This window comes from Oryx dammah, unplaced genomic scaffold (assembly GCF_014754425.2).
Source record: "Oryx dammah isolate SB20612 unplaced genomic scaffold, SCBI_Odam_1.1 HiC_scaffold_17, whole genome shotgun sequence".
In the NCBI taxonomy this organism is placed as follows: domain Eukaryota; kingdom Metazoa; phylum Chordata; class Mammalia; order Artiodactyla; family Bovidae; genus Oryx; species Oryx dammah.
Window position 1 is genome coordinate 77,734,177 of NW_024070201.1, and position 16,674 is coordinate 77,750,850.

A 16,674-nucleotide genomic window follows, 5' to 3' on the forward strand; every position below is an offset into this window, starting at 1 on the left:
TGGGGCAAGTTACTTACCATCTCTGAGCTTCAGCTTTCTCCTCTTTGTTTTTAACATTTATTTTGTGCTTGTGTGCTCAGTCATGTCCGACTCTTTGCGACCCCATGGACTATATATAGCCCTCCAGGCTCCATTTCATCTGGCTGTGCCAGGTCTTAGCTGTGGCATAAGAGGTATTTAGCAGCAGCATTAGTTGCAGTATTTGAGATCTAGTTCCCCGACCAGGGGTTGAACTCAGACTCCCTGCTTTGGAAGCACGGGGTCTGAGCCACTGGACCACCAGAGAAGTTCCAGCTTGCTCTGCTACAAACGCAGAGCTGCCGCGAGGGTCTCACAACATGGTGCGGTCTCTAAAGATCTCACTAGCAAACAGTCAGTGCTTGGTGAGCGCTGGCTGCTGTTTATCATTGTGGCATTTATGCAGCTTATGCAGTTCTGTGTCATCAACTGAATCGCCTCTGCCTACCTTCTGAGTAACAGAGTCCCCTTTAGCTGCGATGCCCCTACGGGTGGGTGAGCCATCCACCAAAGCTGAGAAGAAAGAAAGGGGTGGTCAGGGCACCCCAAAGCCAATGCTAATAAGTGCCTTGATAATGAACTCAACATCTGTTAAATGGCATCACTGGTCCTCACATCATTTCCCTGAAGCAAGAGGGATAAGGGTTGTCCACTCCACTGTAGACTTAGACGTAGAGATCCAGAGAGGCTAAGGAACTCGCCCAGGGTCACACAGAAAATGCTGGGAGAGCTGGGTGCCGAACAAAATAAGAAAGCACACCTGGAGTCTGAAATTTGTATGCTGGCTCTCATTTCACTTTCCCAGCAGCCTCGAGAGGTAGGGACTGTTGGTCCTACTTTATACACAGGGTAATGCAGATACTAGTGGGCTTCCCGGGTGGCTCAGTGGTAAAGAATCTGCCTGCCAATGCGGGAGACCCGGGTTCGATCCCTGGGTCGGGAAGATCCCCTGGAGAAGGAAACGGCAACCCCTCCAGGATTCTTCCCTGGGAAATCCCACGGACAGAGGAGCCTGGTGGGCTACGGTCCATGGGGTCAAAAAAGAGTGGGACGTGACACAGTGATTCAATAACAACAACAACAGTATTAAGAAAGGTGAGGAACTGGCTGCAGTGAGCCAAGCAGCACAGAGCAGCACGGGCAGCCACGCTGTCTGTCTCCTCCCACTCACAGCGGGGACGCAGAGTCCCAGCCCGAGTCTGTGTTCTTGGGACCCTGTCGAGGGAAGCTTCAGGAAGCAGAAAGCAAGTGCGCTGGGCAGAGCAGCAGGTGGGGCAGCCCCCAGGAGCCAGACGTCTGGAGGCTGAAGTCCTCTGAGTGAAAGAGAGCCCTGTTGCGCCCGCTTATCAGAGTGCTCATAAAGTTCTGAAACAAGGAGGGCTCACTCTGGCCACTGCTGGTGATCCCAAGGAACCAGCCTCCAACACACGCTCATGCCTGGGCAAGCGGGAACACCGGATGGTGACCGGACACGGCCCACAAAAGTAAGTTCAACTAGCTTAGATCTCTAAGTGCAAGACCTAAAACTGTCAAACTCCTAGAAGAAAGCACAGATGGGAATCTTTGTGATCTCAGATGAGGCGATGGTTTCTTAAACATGACACCAAAGCACAGATGTCAAAAGAAAAGATAGCTTGGACTTCACCAGTATTAAAACCTTTCATGCTCCAGACCAAATTTATGGTTACCATAAACCAGATTTCAGGCTACCAAACGGGAATGGGGGAGCGAGGAGAGGGAGAGATTAAGAGTGTGGGGTTAGCAGCTACAAACTGTTATCTACAAAACAGATAAACAACAAGGACCTACTGTATAGCACAGGGAACTATATATTGAATAGCCTGTAATAAGCCATCATGGAAAATAATATGAAAAATAATTATATATATGTGTGTGTGTGTATTAACAGATAAAACTGCATCACTTTGCTGTACACCAGAAAGGAACAAAGCACTATAAATCAGCTCTACTTCAGTTAAACAAAAAAAAGTTCTGTGCTCCGAAGAACACTATAAAGAATGTGAAAAGAGGGCTTCTCTGGTGAGTCAGGGGTAAAGAATCTGCCTGCCAACGCAGAAGACACACGTTCGATCCCTGGGCGTGGAAGATCCCACCTGCGAGGAGCAGCGAGGCCAGTGTGCACGGTGACTATGGAGACTGGGCTCCAAAGCCCAGGAGCCCACACACCCCAGAGCCTGTGTTCTGCAACATCCCTGAAGTGAGAAGCTCCTATACCTGGTAAGGGCCTTGTACCTACAATACAAGGAACTCTTATAGCTCAGGAATAAAATAGAACCCACTTCAAAAATGGGGAACGGATCTAAATAGATGTCTCCAAGAAAAGATACATTAGTGGCCGAGAAGTACACGAGAAAGATGCTCAACCGTCATTAGCCGCCGCTGCTGCTAAATCGCTTCAGTCGAGTCTGACTCTGTGCGACCCCATGGACGGCAGCCCACCAGGCTCCCCCGTCCCTGGGATTTTCCAGGCAAGAGCACTGGAGTTGGGTGCCATTGCCTTCTCCGTAGCCGCTAGGGGAATGCACATCAAAACCACAGAAAGATAGCAACGTCCACAATAAACCAGATGAGAAATAACAAACATTGTCTGGGATATGGAGAAGCTGGAACTCGTGCACTGCCGATAGGAACGGAAAACAGCAAACAGCCTGCAGTTCCCCAAGTGTCAGAGTTGCCCTATGGCCCAGCAATTCCACACGGAAGGAAAGCACATGTCCACCCAGGACTTGAGCACGAGTGTTCACAGGAGCATCACCATAACAACCCCAAATGGAAACAAGCCAACATCTAGCAACTGTAGAAGGGAAAAATAAAATGTGGTGACAAAGGACTTGGAAAGGAACCACGTCTTGATACCCTTGCCAACACGAAAGAACCTTGAAAACATCATGCTACAGGAACTAAAAAGCCTCTTGATGAAAGTGAAAGAGGAGAGTGAAAAAGTTGGCTTAAAGCTCAACATTCAGAAAACGAAGATCACGGCATCTGGTCCCATCACTTCATGGGAAATAGATGGGGAAACAGTGGAAACAGTGTCAGACTTTATTTTGGGGGGCTCCAAAATCACCGCAGATGGTGACTGCAGCCATGAAATTAAAAGACACTTACTCCTTGGAAGGAAAGTTATGACCAACCTAGACAGCATATTAAAAAGCAGAGACATTACTTTGCCAACAAAGGTCCCTCTAGTCAAGGCTATGGTTTTTCCAGTGGTCATGTATGGATGTGAGAGTTGGACTGTGAAGAAAGCTGAGCGCTGAAGAATTGATGCTTTTGAACTGTGGTGTTGGGAGAAGACTCTTGAGAGTCCCTTGGACTGCAAGGAGATCCAACCAGTCCATCCTAAAGGAGATCAGCCCTGGGATTTCTTTGGAAGAAATGATGCTAAAGCTGAAACTCCAGTCCTTTGGCCACCTCATGCGAAGAGTTGACTCATTGGAAAAGACTCTGATGCTGGGAGGGATTGGGGGCAGAAGGAGAAGGGGACGACCGAGGCTGAGATGCTAGATGGCATCACTGACTTGATGGACATGAGTCTGAGTGAACTCCGGGAGTTGGTGATGGACAGGGAGGCCTGGCGTGCTGCAATTCATGGGGTCGCAAAGAGTCGGACACGACTGAGCGACTAAACTGGACTGAAATGAACCCTAACACAAGCTCACCTGTTGTAAGATGCAATTTACACGCAATGTTCAGAATAAGCAAGTCTGTGTCTGTCATAGCAAACCTGTAACAGAACGGAGATGAGGGGTTGCCTCGTGCTGGGGGGTGAAAGAAGAGGCAGGGAGGAGTGGGTACTGCTGTTGGGTCCAGGGTGACTTTAGGGGGCAAAGAAAATGTTCTAAAAGTGGTTGTGGTGATGGTGGAACAACTCTGAATAAATTAGAAACCATTAATGTGTATCCTTTTCTTTTCCTGGCCATGCTGGGTCCTCGCAGCTGCACGCGGGCCTCCTCTGGCTGCGGTGGACAGGGGCTACTCTGGCTGCGGTGGACAGGGGCTACTCTGGACGCGGTGGACAGGGGCTGCTCTAGCAGCTGTACAGGGCTTCTCTCTGCGGTGGCTTCTCTTCTGGGGAGCAGAGGCTCTAGAGTGTGCAGGCTTCAGCAGCTGTGGCCTGCGGGCCCACCTGCCCCACAGTATGCAGGATCTTCCTGGACCAAGGATGGAACCTATGTCCCCTGCATTGGCAGACGGATTCTTAACCACTGGACCACCCGGGAAGCCCCAACTTGTGTACTTTCAATGGGTGAATTGTAAGCTATGAGACTTCTATCTTAATCAACCTCTATCCATATTTTTGTTGGACAATGGGCAGCAAAAGGGAAGGAGTTTTGCAGGTGACGGAAATATTCTAAATATTGAATATGGTGATGGTTCCTAACGTGCGTAAATTTGTCCAACCTCATTAGAATGTTTGATATAAATTAATCTTCAATAAAGTTGATTTAAAAAAAAAAAAAACAGGTGCAGAGGGCTGGAAGAAGCCCCTGGACAGGCAGAGACAGGCATCAAGGCCAGGAGGCAGCAAAGGGCAGGTCTCCCTGGTGTCCAGGGCAAACAGCTCAGCACAGACGTGGACTCCTGGTCTCCCCTGGCACAGGGATGCCCCAGCCCTCTGCCTGATTCTCCCAGCCATCCTGGAATGCCCAGCACGCCACCCCAAGCCATTGCCTCCTGACCCAGCCTGCCCCTCCTAACCAGCTGCCAGCTTGAATCCCCACTTTCTCGGGCCCTCCATCAGGCTGTGCATGCCCACGCATCCTGCACCCAACCTGCCGCTTATGGATTGGTCAGGCAGGGGGTTGGAGCTGAGAGGGTGCAGAAATCAAGCGAGCCCCAGCTCCACCGCCACGAAGGCAACGGTTTTCTCTCACAGCCAAGGCAGGCTGCAGGGACTGGAGTCAGGAGTTGCGAGAAGCCAGGAAGGACACTCACACGGACCACGTACTGTTCCCTCTCACTGCATAGACACTGCTCTTCTTCCACTTTGCAGAGCAGGCGTCTAAAGCTCAATGGTTTAGCCTGTGTTCATGCTGTCTACAATCATGCCCGACTCTGTGCGACCCCATGGACTGTGGCCCGCCAGGCTCCTCTGTCCTCGGGATTCTCCAGGCAAGAATACTGGAGTGGGTTGCCATGCCCTCCTCCAGAGGATCTTCCCAACCAGGTGTCAAACCCTTGCCTCTTATGTGTCCTGCATTGGCAGGCGGGCTCTTGACCACTAGAGCTACCCAGGAAGCGCTCAGCGCTTTAGAGACCCTGCCAATGTCAGCCAGCTCCTGGGATTCTAACCCAAGCTGGCCCTCTTCCAAAGCCAGTTCCTCAGCCAGGCGTTTGGAGGAAGAGGATAAGCAGGCCAGGGCCAAACTCCATCCATATCCCTCCAGCAACTTGGGCTGAGCCTGTCAGCTCAGCGCCCTCCTTCCCAGAAAAGAAAGATCCCCGTGTCAAACGGGAGGAGAAACTCAACTCCCAGGCAGCAGGCGGGGCAACTCCTTGTCTCTGGGCACTTGAAGACAGCCAGGGTTCCCCAAGATTGCTAGAATTGTCACTTCAGCCTTCAGGGCCCCTCATACAAAGCCCAGGTGACCAAAATGGGAAACAGAGATCCCCATGAGCTGGGGCCCTAGAGGAAATGAGGCTACTAACTTTGTATAAGAGGTGACTTGAAGAGTCCAGGGGCCTGGAAAAGGAGGCACACCAACCCTCCCCCCTCCCCCACCACCACCTTGACGATCAAATCCAGCTTGAAGACCCTTCTTTGCCTCCTTCAGCCTGACAATAGCCCCAGCAAAAAAAACCCTCACTCAGCTAGCAGCTGCAGCGTGTCTTGCCTTAGACCTGAAATTGCCAAAGGCTCCCACCCGGAACCTGGATGCCGGCAGGACGCTTGGGTTTCAGTGCAAACGGAATTCGGTTAGTGGGTTCTTCTCTAGAGAAAGTTTGGAGGAGACGTGGGGGTGCCCAAGCCCCTGCGGGGAGCTCGGTCTCCAGTCTCCAAGGGCGCCCCCCACCCCTGCCTCCGCGTCTGCCGCCCCCGCTGGTCCCTTCTCGGGTACCTGAGCACATGCTGGAGTAGAAGCCCTCGTTCTTGAGCATGATCAGCAGGGAACTCCAGCCCAGAAGCACGGCGGAGAAGAAGAGGTTCTCCAGCACCGCGGTGCACGCCATCCACCAGCGCCGCCGGTACGCCTGCTCCAGCGTGGGGGCCATCCCGGCGGCCAGCCTGCCGGGGCACAGAGGTCTGAGCCAAGCACCCAGGGGACCCCGAGAAGCACTTTATCGTGGGGGCTCTAGAGATCCCCCTTGAGCCCGCCCGCTACGAGGGGACGCCCTTCACGGAGGCCCCCATCGCGTCCTGGGCTTCCCAGCAGGTACCGCTGGGCTGGCTCTGGGCGCACGGGCAGCGCCGAAGGCGCTGAGGTCCCCCCCGCCCCCCGGGTCACTATCAGGGACCGGAAGGTCCTGTCTGCGCGCCACGGACTCCTGGCGCGCCTCCAGGCTTCTCCACCGAGGCCCAGGCACGCGGTGCCCGGCTCCGGGCGTCCAAACCCGCGCTTCCCGGAGTCCCCAGAGGTCAGCAAGAGGCAGGGCGCGCTCTGAAACCACCGCCGGCCGCCAGCCAGCCTCCAGCTCCAGGAAGGAACCCCCGAGGCGAGCAGGATGAGGAAGGGGAAGTTCGATGGCAGCCCCAAGACACCCCCCTGCCTCCCTCCGTCTTCCCGCGGCCCCGGGGAGACCACTCCTCTCCCCCGGGGCCGGGCTCCCGCGGGCCCTGCCTCTTCCCGCGCCGGGCGACCCAAGTGCCCGCGGGTTCTCGCTCCCGGCCGGCAGCTGCCACGTGGAAGGCGCCCCAGGCGGGCCCTCCGCGCCCCCCGCACCCCCGCTCACCCGAGGCGCCCGCGCGTCCTCTCCTGTCCGGGGAGCGGGCTCGGGTTCCCGCAGGAAGTCCGGCGGCCGCTGACTCAATAAGGGCCTGGGCGGCGGAGGGGCTGGCGGGCGGGCGTGTTTACCAGAGGGAGACAAGCCGCCCGCGCTCCCCCCGCCCTGCCCCCGCCCCGGCCTCGGGCACGGCCGCCGCCGCGGGAGGGGACAGCATGCGGGCGGCGCCGGGGCGGAGAGCGGCCGGGACTGGGGGAAGGAGAGCCCGAGGAAATCGCAGAGGAGAGGGGCGGGCCGGGCCGCAGAGCCCGGCCCGGTGGGAGGGTGGGGAGGCGCGAGTGCCTGCCCCCGGGAGCCTCAGTATTCCCATCTGTGAAATGGGCCTGGGCCTTCGGGCGCGCCCGCAGGTCCGCACGGCCTCCGACTCGAGTGTGGCTCAGGGCGGAGGGAGGGCCGCCGGAGAGGGCGCAGAGGGCCAGACCGAAGGGGCGGGAGCCGCGCGCTCAGGTGACAGGGTTTCTTGGGGCGCCTGGAAGAACCGGCAGGAACCACCCCGGGACCCCCGGCTCTCAGGGGACCCCCCAGCCCAGCCCCGCCGGCCGCTCACCTCTGATCCGGGCAGGCGCGCCTCGCGTGGCCGCGGACCCGTCGGCGTCTGGTGTCCGGTGTCCGGCGTCCGGCGGGCCCAGCTCGGGACCGTCCCGGCGCTCGCGGCCTCGGAGGTTCCGCCTGGGGCTCTCACCGCCCCTGTTCCATTGGAGGAGGTCGGGGGACACGACGCCTCCGGGCGGCTCCCAGCCCGCGAGGCTAGGACGAGGTGAATCGACGTGTGAGCCAACAGCTGTACTGACGCCGTCCGGGGCTGCGCCCCGAGCTGGGGGCGGGGGTTCCCTCCCCAAACCCTGCCCCTAGGTCGAGTTTCACGAGCACGTGACTCGATCCCGAATACCCAGACACCCTCCCCGGCACACGGCCCTGCGCCTAAAATGTTCACCCATCTCCCTGCCCCTAGCCTCTGCCCCAGCCCCCCAGGAGAACCGGGCAGCCCTCTCTGCATCCTCGGCCACAACAAAGAACAACTCGGCTGGAGCGCGCTGACCGCGATCCCGGGGCGGGGGCGGGGGCGGGGGTGGGTACGGGTGGGGTTTTGAACTGTGCAGTTGGGGAGCAGAGTTTTCCGAGAGAGGCAGAGTGACATGGATTTCGTGCAGAGGTAGTCAGATTGGGCTCTGAGAGTGGACGTGAACACTGCCCTGGGCTACCTTGAGCGAGTTGCTTGGCCTCGCTGAGGCTCCCTTTCCTTCTCTAAGTTGTGGTAACAACAGCACCTACCTTACAGTGGTACCTATGGTAGGACTGCTGGCGAGCTGGGCGCTGGAACTGGGGGTTCTGAGGCAGGCAAAATGCTCACGGCAGCTCTTGGCACAAAGCCAGCATAATCAGACTTCACTGCGGTTGTTGCTGCTGCCTCTGTCATCATTATTATAGGAGATGTGGTGAGGGGAACCCTCCAGACAGTCCCTGGACCTTCCTGAGCCTCAGTTTCCTCCTCTGTAAAACAGAGGGTGAACTGTGGTGTGGACTCACGGGATGAGGGCGAGGGCCCATCAGTACAGATGTGAGTTTATTGCGGTGTCTGAAGAGTGATGTTGATGCTGTTCGCAAGGCTCTTTGGGCGTGTGAGCAACTGCCCAGGACATTGCAGGCCCCAGACAAGAGGGACTCTCTAAACAGCTGAGCCACTTCGCCATGAGAGGAACTCACATTTGCTGAGTGGCTTAATGTATGCTGGGCACTTTCCAGGCAAAGTGTTTGTCTGTCGCTCAGTTGTGTCCAACTCTTTGCAACCCCATGGACTGTAGCCCTCCAGGCTCCTCTCCTCTGTCCATGGGATTCTCCAGGCAAAGATACCGGGGTGGGTATCCCTTCCCTTCTCCAGGGGGTCTTCCTGACCCAGGGATCAAACCAGGCTCTACCACATTGCAGGAAGACTCTTTACTGTCTGAGCCTCCAGGGAAGCCCATATTTTTCCAATCAAAAGTTACCATTAAATCCTCAAAACATCACAGGCTCATTTAAACCTCAGAGCTTGTCACAGGGGGTGGGGGGGGGGTGGTGGGGTGGTGGGGGGAAGGCCTGGGGGCTAGCAGCTAGAAAACTGTAGGTCTAAAGGGGATGGAAAGTCAGGGCTGGCTGGCTTTGAAGGGTGGTCCTTCCCATACCTCCAGGTCAGGAGGAAACAGCGAAAGCAGAAGCTTAGCAGCTGGAATGGCATGAGGACTTCTCTGTGGCAGGGGTGCAGTGGGTGTCAGGCGCTGAGGGTTTCACCTCTCAGAATGCACGAGTGGCTCCCAGAACTTCCAGATCAAGGTCAAACTCCTTAGCTTCGCACCAGGGGCTCTAGAATAAGGACCCCGTGACCCAAGGCAGTCCTGGACAGATCGCATCGAGAATGTAATAAAATGTTATGAGACCACTCCCTGTGAACAGGCCTGTGTGCACACACAGACACACACATATCTACATTCAAATTCCAGGGGTTTTGTGGACCCAGCTCCACAGACTCTGGGGGTCCACGGCTCCCCTGTGGCTGTTAATGCTAGCCTTTCTCTCCAGCCCATATTTGCATCTCTTCACCTGGGGACCTGTCAGCTGCATGAGGACCCGTCAGCTGCGTGGAGACCTGTTGGCTGCATGGGGACAAGGGTCTGCTCTGCTGTGTTCACTGCAGTGTCTCCAGCGCCAGAAACAACCCCTGGCAGCTAAGAGCACTCGGGAAGCATCTGTGGAATGAAGTGTGAAGCCGCTGCTTCCACATCGCCTTCCCTTTGCGCCTGCGATTCCTTCTTGTGGGAAAGACAGATTCCCTCCTTCATCTCCTCCTTCGCAACTCTTCTCCAGTTTCCCCTTTTGGCTGGAAGCTCTGATCTCCTACGAGGGGTTAGAGGTGCTCCCCCGCCCCCCGCCGGCCTGCTCAATGCTATTTTATCCTGAGATGAAGTCCTCACCCTGATCTAGAATCAGCAGTATCTTGCCTGCTCCCTCCCCAGGAGCTACAAGTCCCTGGAGGGCAGGCACAGTGGGAACCACCTTGTGGCTGGTTTGTATTATGCCTGCAACCCATCCCAGGACCTGACCTGTAACAGCCGCTGGTAAATGTCTGTCCAATAACGGGAAGAGCAGAGTGAGAAAGGGAGCTGGAAAGGATAGCTGGGCTCAGTTTAGAAAGATCTCTGCAAGGCCAACGATTTCCCACTTTGTGAAATCAGTCAGTTCAGTTCAGTTCAGTCGCTCAGTCGTGTCTGACTCTTTGCGACTTCAAGGACTGCAGCACGCCAGGCCTCCCTGTCCATCAGCAACTCCTGGAGTTCACTCAAATTCATGTCCATCCAGTCGGTGATGCCATCCAACCATCTCATCCTCTGTCGTCCCCTTCTCCTCCTGCCTTCAGTCTTTCCCAGCATCAGGGGCTTTTCCAATGAGCCAGTTCTTCGAATCAGGTGGCCAAAGTATTGGAGTTTCAGCTTCAGCATCAGTCTTTCCAATGAATATTCAGGACTGATTTCCTTTAGGATGGACTTCTTGGATCTCCTTGCAGTCCAAGGGACTCTCAAGAGTCTTCAACATCACAGTTCAAAAGCATCAATTTTTCGGTGCCCAGCTTTCTTTATAGTCCAACTCTCACATCCATACATGACTACTGGAAAAAACATAGCTTTGACTAGATGGACCTTTGTTGGCGAAGTAATGCTTCTGCTTTTTAATATGCTGTCTAGGTTGGTCATAACTTTCCTTCCAAGGAGCAAGCGTCTTAATTTCATGGCTGCAGTCACCATCTGCAGTGATTTTGATGCCCCCCAAAATAAAGTCTGCCACTGTTTACACTGTTTCCCCATCTATTTGCCATGAAGTGATGGGACAGGTTGCCATGATCTTAGTTTTCCGAATGTTGAGTTTTAAGACAACTTTTTCACTCTCCTCTTTCACTTTCATCAACAGGCTCTTTAGTTCTTCTTCACCATAAGGGTGCCATAAGGGTGGTGTCATTTGCATATCTGAGATTATTGATATTTCTCCGGCAATCTTGATTCCAGCTTGTGCTTCCTCCAGCCCAGCATTTCTCATGATGTGCTCTGCATATAAGTTAAATAAGCAGGGTGACAATATACAGCCTTGACGTACTCCTTTTCCTATTTGGAACCGGACTGTTGTTCCATGGCCAGTTCTAACTGTTGCTTCCTGACCTGCATATAGGTTTCTCAAGAGGCAGCTCAAGTGGTCTGGTATTCCCATCTCTTTAAAATTCTCCACAGTTCGTTATGATCCACACAAAGGCTTTGGCATAGTCAATAAAGCAGAAGTAGATGTTTTTCTGGAACTCTCTTCCTTTTTCGATGATCCAGTGGATGTTGGCAATTTGATCTCTGGTTCCTCTGCCTTTTCTAAATCCAGCTTGAACATCTGGAAGTTCATGGTTCACATACTGTTGAAGCCTGGCTTGGAGAATTTTGAGCATTACTTTGCTAGCATGTGAAATAAGGGCAACTGTGTGGTAGTTTGAGCATTCTTTGGCATTGCCTTTCTTTGGGATTGGAATGAAAACTGACCTTTTCCAGTCCTGTGGCCACTGCTGTGTTTTCCAAATTTGCTGGCATATTGAGAGCAGCACTTTCACAGCATCATCTTTTAGGATTTTAAATAGCTCAACTGGAATTCCATCCCTTCCAGTAGCTTTGTTCATAGTGATGCTTCCTAAGGCCCACTTGACTTCACGTTCCAGGATGTCTGGCTCTAGGTGAGTGATCACACCATCGTGATTATCTGGGTAATGAAGATCTTTTTTGTATAGTTCTTCTGTGCATTCTTGCTACCTCTTCTTAATCTCTTCTGCTTCAGACCATTTCTGTCCTTTTTTGTGCTCATCTTTGCATGAAATGTTCCCTTAGTATCTCTAATTTTTTGAAGAGATGTTTCCCATTCTATTGTTCCCTCTGTTTCTTTGCACTGATCGCTGAGGAAGGCTTTCTTATCTCTCCTTGTTATTCTTTGGAACTTTGCATTCAAATTGGTATATCTTTCCTTTTCTCCTTTGCCTTTCTCATCTGTTCTTTTCATAGCTATTTGTAAGGCCTCCTCAGACAACCATTTCGCCTTTTTGCATTTCTTTTTCTTGGGGATGGTCTTGTTCCCTGTCTCCTGTATAATGTCATGAAGCTCTGTCCATAGTTCTTCAGGCACTCTATCAGATCTAATCCCTTGAATCGATTTCTTACTTCCACTGTATAATCATAAGGGATTTGATTTAGGTCATACCTGAATGGTGTAGCGGTTTTCCCTACTTTCTTCAATTTCAGTCTGAATTTGGTGATAAGGAGCTCCTGATCTGAGCCACAGTCAGCTCCCGGTCTTGTTTTTCCTGCCTGTATAGAGCTTCTCTATCTTTGACTGCAAAGAATATAATCAGTCTGATTTTGGTGTTGCCCATCTGGTGAGGTCCGTGAACAGTCTTCTCTTGTGAGAAGTCTTACTTTGTGAGCTAGGTGATGGGAATGCCCAGATTCTGTTTTCTTTGGTTTCGTTTGTATGTTTTTTAAGGAAGGAGATAGATACGGTCGGGTTTCTGCGTTTAAGTAATGGAAAGAAGAGGGGCTTGAGAGCAGTTAAGAAGCCACTGTGATGGTTCAGAGAATAATTTAAAAAAATAGGACTTCTCTGGTGGTCCAGAGGTTGAGAGCCTGCCTGCCCACACAGGAGACACAGGTCCGATCGCTGGTCTGGGAAGATCCCTCTTGCCAAGGAGGAACTAGGCCCTTGGGCCACAGCCGCTGAAGCCCGCATGCCCAGAACTGCTGCTCTGATACCAGAGGAGCCAGTGCGATGAGAAGCCCTTACACAGCCGGGGAGTAGACACTGCTCGCCTCAGCCAGAGAAGGCCCGCTCACAGCAATGGAGACCCAGGGCAGCCAAAAATCAATAACTACATTTTGAAAAGAGAGAGACTTTAAGGCAATGGCACGCCACTCCAATACTGTTGCCTGGAAAATCCCATGGACAGAGGAGCCTGGTGGGCTGCAGTCCATGGGGTCCCTAAGAGTCAGCATGACTGAGCAGCTTCACTTTCACTTTTCACTTTCATGCACTGGAGAAGGAAATGGCAACCCACTCCAGTGTTCTTGCCTGGAGAATCCCAGGGACAGGGAAGCCTGGTGGGCTGCCGTCCATGGGGTCGCACAAAGTTGGACACAATTGAAGCGATTCAGCAGCAGCAGCAGCAGGGCCACACGAGAATGGCAGGTAGGGTCCTAGTTCCCAGACCAGGAATTAACCCTCCGCCCCTCCAGTGGAAACCTGGAGTCTTAACCACGGGGACCCCCTGAAAAGTCTCAGAGAAGAGACCAGAGACTCACCTCTGTATCAGAGTCATAGGGTTCACCCGCCCCCATAGTAACCCCCCTCTAGACTCTGTCCCAGAGCGGAGGACAACTGGGCTGTTGCCTTGCGTGTCCTCTGAGCTGCTGGCCCACCGGCCTTCCCCCTGGGGTGTCAGGACTGCGCTCCTGGTCGCAGCCCGGCTCCCCTTCTCGCCCTGCAGCCGGTCATGTGTGCGGATCTGCCCGAGGCACTCGCAGTGCCGAGCCTCCCTCTTCCAGGAGGTAACAGTCTCCAGCTCACAGCGGAGAGATGATTTACGCAGCCCCACAAATAGTCACGGTCAACCTTTGCACGAGGAATGTAAATAAAATGGTGCAGCGACTTCGGAAAAACGGCTTGGCCGAGCCTCAAATAATTCCAGAGTCAGCGCTGAAACCCAGTATTTTCTCTCTTAGGTATATACTGCAGAGAACTGAGAACATTCAGTTCAGTTCAGTCGCTCAGTCATGTCTGACTCTTTGTGACCCCGTGGACTGCAGCACACCAGGCCTCCCTGTCTATCACCAACTCCTGGAGTTTACTCAAACTCATGTTCATCCAGTTGGTGATACCATTCAACCATCTCATCCTTTGTCGTCCCCTTCTCCTCCCGCCTTTAATCTTTCCCAGCCTCAGGGATTTTTCCAATGAGTCAGCTCTTCCCATCAGGTGGCCAAAGTATTGGAGTTCAGCTTCAACATCAGTCCTTCCAGTGAACACCCAGGACTGATTTCCTTTAGGATGGACTGGTTGGAGCTCTTTGCAGTCCAAGAGACTCTCAAGACTTTTCTTCAACACCACAGTTCAGAAGCATCAATTCTTCGGCTCTCAGCTTTCTTTATTGTCCAGCTCTGACATCCATACATGACTACTGGAAAAACCATAGCTTTGACTAGACAGACCTTTGTTGACAAAGTAATGTCTCTGTTTTTTAATATGCTGTCTTTTAATTTCATGACTGCCATCACCATCTGCAGTGATTTTAGAACCCAAAACCATTATGTGGACACAAAAACTTAGACACAAATGTTCATAGCCCTGTTATCCATAAAAGCCAAGAAATTCAAACTACTCAGTTGTCCAGGAATAAATGGACAAATAAAAATGTGTGTCGCAGGAATCCCTGGGGGTTCAGTGGTTACGACACACCTTGCTGAGGGCCTGGGTTTGATCCTTGGTTGGGGAACAAAGATCCCACAAGCCCTGCACGGTGACCAAAACTAAACTAAAATAAAAATGCGTAAGTAATATTCAGTGTATTATTACCGGTCATTAAAAGGTCCTGATATATGCTACAACATGGACAAAAGTTGGAAACATCCCGCTGAAGGAAAGAAGCCAGATGCAAGACCTCACATACCGTAGGGCTGCATGCGTCCGAAACTCGGACAACGGGCAGATACATTGAGACTGGAGGTTAGCCGTCGAAAACCAGCAACGACTACAGGTAACAACAGGGGAGGGAGAGATGGGAGGGGGTGAAGAAAACGTGCGATTAAAACGTGGTGATGATTGTACAGCTTAGTGAATGTACTAACATTCGCTGAACTGAACGCTTCAAAAGAGGGGGTTTTCTCATCATGTGAATTAAGTCTCAGTTTAAAATAATTTTTTTTAATACTTTTACAAGCATCAGGCACTAGGGAACTGGAGGATGAATAAGACACAGAGTCTTTCTTCAGAGAACACGAAGTCCAGTGGAGGAGAGGCGGCGAGGAATCAAATTATCAGGTTGGATTAGTCTCTCCGTCGGGCCCGACTATTTGTGCCCCCGTGGACTGTAGCCCGCCAGGCTCCTCCGTCCATGGGATTCTTCAGGGGACCTTCCCCACCCAGGGGTCGAACCCAGGTCTCCCGCACCGCGGGCAGACGCTTTAGCCTCTGAGCCACCAGGGAAGGCCCCCGTGATCACACAGCAAGTGCAACTGGATCGAAAGGCAGAGCCACGGGGGGGCGCTGTGCTGCCGCGAGGCACCCGGGAGGGGCGGCGGCCTGGACCAGAGGGCAGGACGGAGTCCCCGGAGAGGCGGCGGCGCCAAGGTCGGACTATAGCAGACTTCCCGCGTCGGATTTAGCAACGCTGAAAAGGAGGACCGGTCTCCCAGGCGGCTCAGCGGTAAAGAGCCCACGTGTCAATGCAGGAGACGCGGGTTGGACCCTCGGGTTGGGAAGATTCCCCTGGAGAAGGAAATGGCAACCCACTCCAGGATGCTTGCCTGGAGAATCCCAAGGACCGAGGAGCCTGGGGCGGGCTGCAGTCCACGGGGGGTCGCAAAGAGTCAGACGCGACTGAGCGACTGAACAAGAGCAAGAAGAGGACACAGTGCCGAGGAGGACGCCCGGGCCACTGGCCACTGCGGGAGCTGACGGTGCGCACGGACCGAAGCGCGCGCAGACGGAGGTGGGCTGTGGCGAGAGGGTGCAGCTGGGAAGTGAAGACAGGCCAGCTGTACAGACGAGGAGTGCTCAGTCACGCCGGAAAGCGACCCTCCTCCCCCCTCCCTCGCTCTCCATCCCTTGCCGCCGGGTCTGTAAAAGCGCCACCTTGCACACAGTGGTTTGAGCCCAAACTGGAGTTCTCGGGTCTCTGCTCTCAGAGCCTGTGGTTCCACCTCTGGCGCTTGACTTCCTGGCGGTCCAGTGGCTAAGGCCCCGCACTTCCACAGCAGGGGCGTGGGCTCGCTCCCTGGTCATGAGTGACATGGCCAAAATGGTTTTTAAAAAAGAGAGCGCTCTCGTCTCCATCGACTACTGTCCCGCAAGCCTGGGTCTCATCAGATCCGACCTGGGCTCCTGCAGCCTTTTCACCCTGGCCTTCCGGATTCCACTCATACACGCAAGTCCGCCCTCCAGGGAGTACCGGCCATTCCCCGTGGTGGTTTCCCGCCTGTTGAGCAAGCGTCCAGGCTCCTAGCAGCGCCTCCTGGCCCATCTGGGCCCTTCTGCCACCCCCTTCCCCCTCTGCCGCCTCCCCTCTCTGTGTTTGCACCCGGGTGACCTGTCCTCATCCATCAACACCCCGTGTTCTCTCACCTGGGCCTGGAACATCCTTCTGTCCTGGTCTATCTACTGATCCTCCAGACTTTGACTTAACCATCACTTCCTACAGGAAGGCTCGGACTCCAACAATAAGTCCCTCTGCTATATGACTCATGCGATATCTGAGCCGCCCTTTGACCCATCTCATCACCATGTGTGTCTCCTCTGATGGTCCGTGTGGGCTGGTGGGCAGGGACCAGCGTCCACTGCCCCCACCACTAACACTAACCTGCCACTTAGCACAGAAGCCACCCCTCCCCCACCCCCCATCCCCCTGGCAAATTCCTACCCAACCATCAG

General features: G+C 53.9%; 1 protein-coding gene across 5 annotated transcripts in view; it reads right to left on the reverse strand.

The window, feature by feature from the left end:
* SLC43A1 (solute carrier family 43 member 1) overlaps positions 1–7,750 on the reverse strand; it is a 30,422-nt gene extending 22,672 nt beyond the window's left edge. For 2 of the 5 annotated variants that reach the window (XM_040259381.1, XM_040259378.1), the window contains exons 1-2: positions 6,934–7,101; positions 6,102–6,268 (exon numbers count right to left, since the gene is read on the reverse strand). In XM_040259381.1, the coding sequence (XP_040115315.1) occupies positions 6,102–6,255 (154 nt within the window). In that variant the 5' untranslated portion in view covers positions 6,256–6,268; positions 6,934–7,101. Of the gene's footprint in view, positions 1–3,205; positions 3,227–6,101; positions 6,269–6,933; positions 7,102–7,531 lie in introns of those variants that run through there. The other 3 variants (XM_040259376.1, XM_040259377.1, XM_040259380.1) reach the window with 3 other exon arrangements.
* Between the last annotated feature and the right edge of the window lie 8,924 nt (positions 7,751–16,674).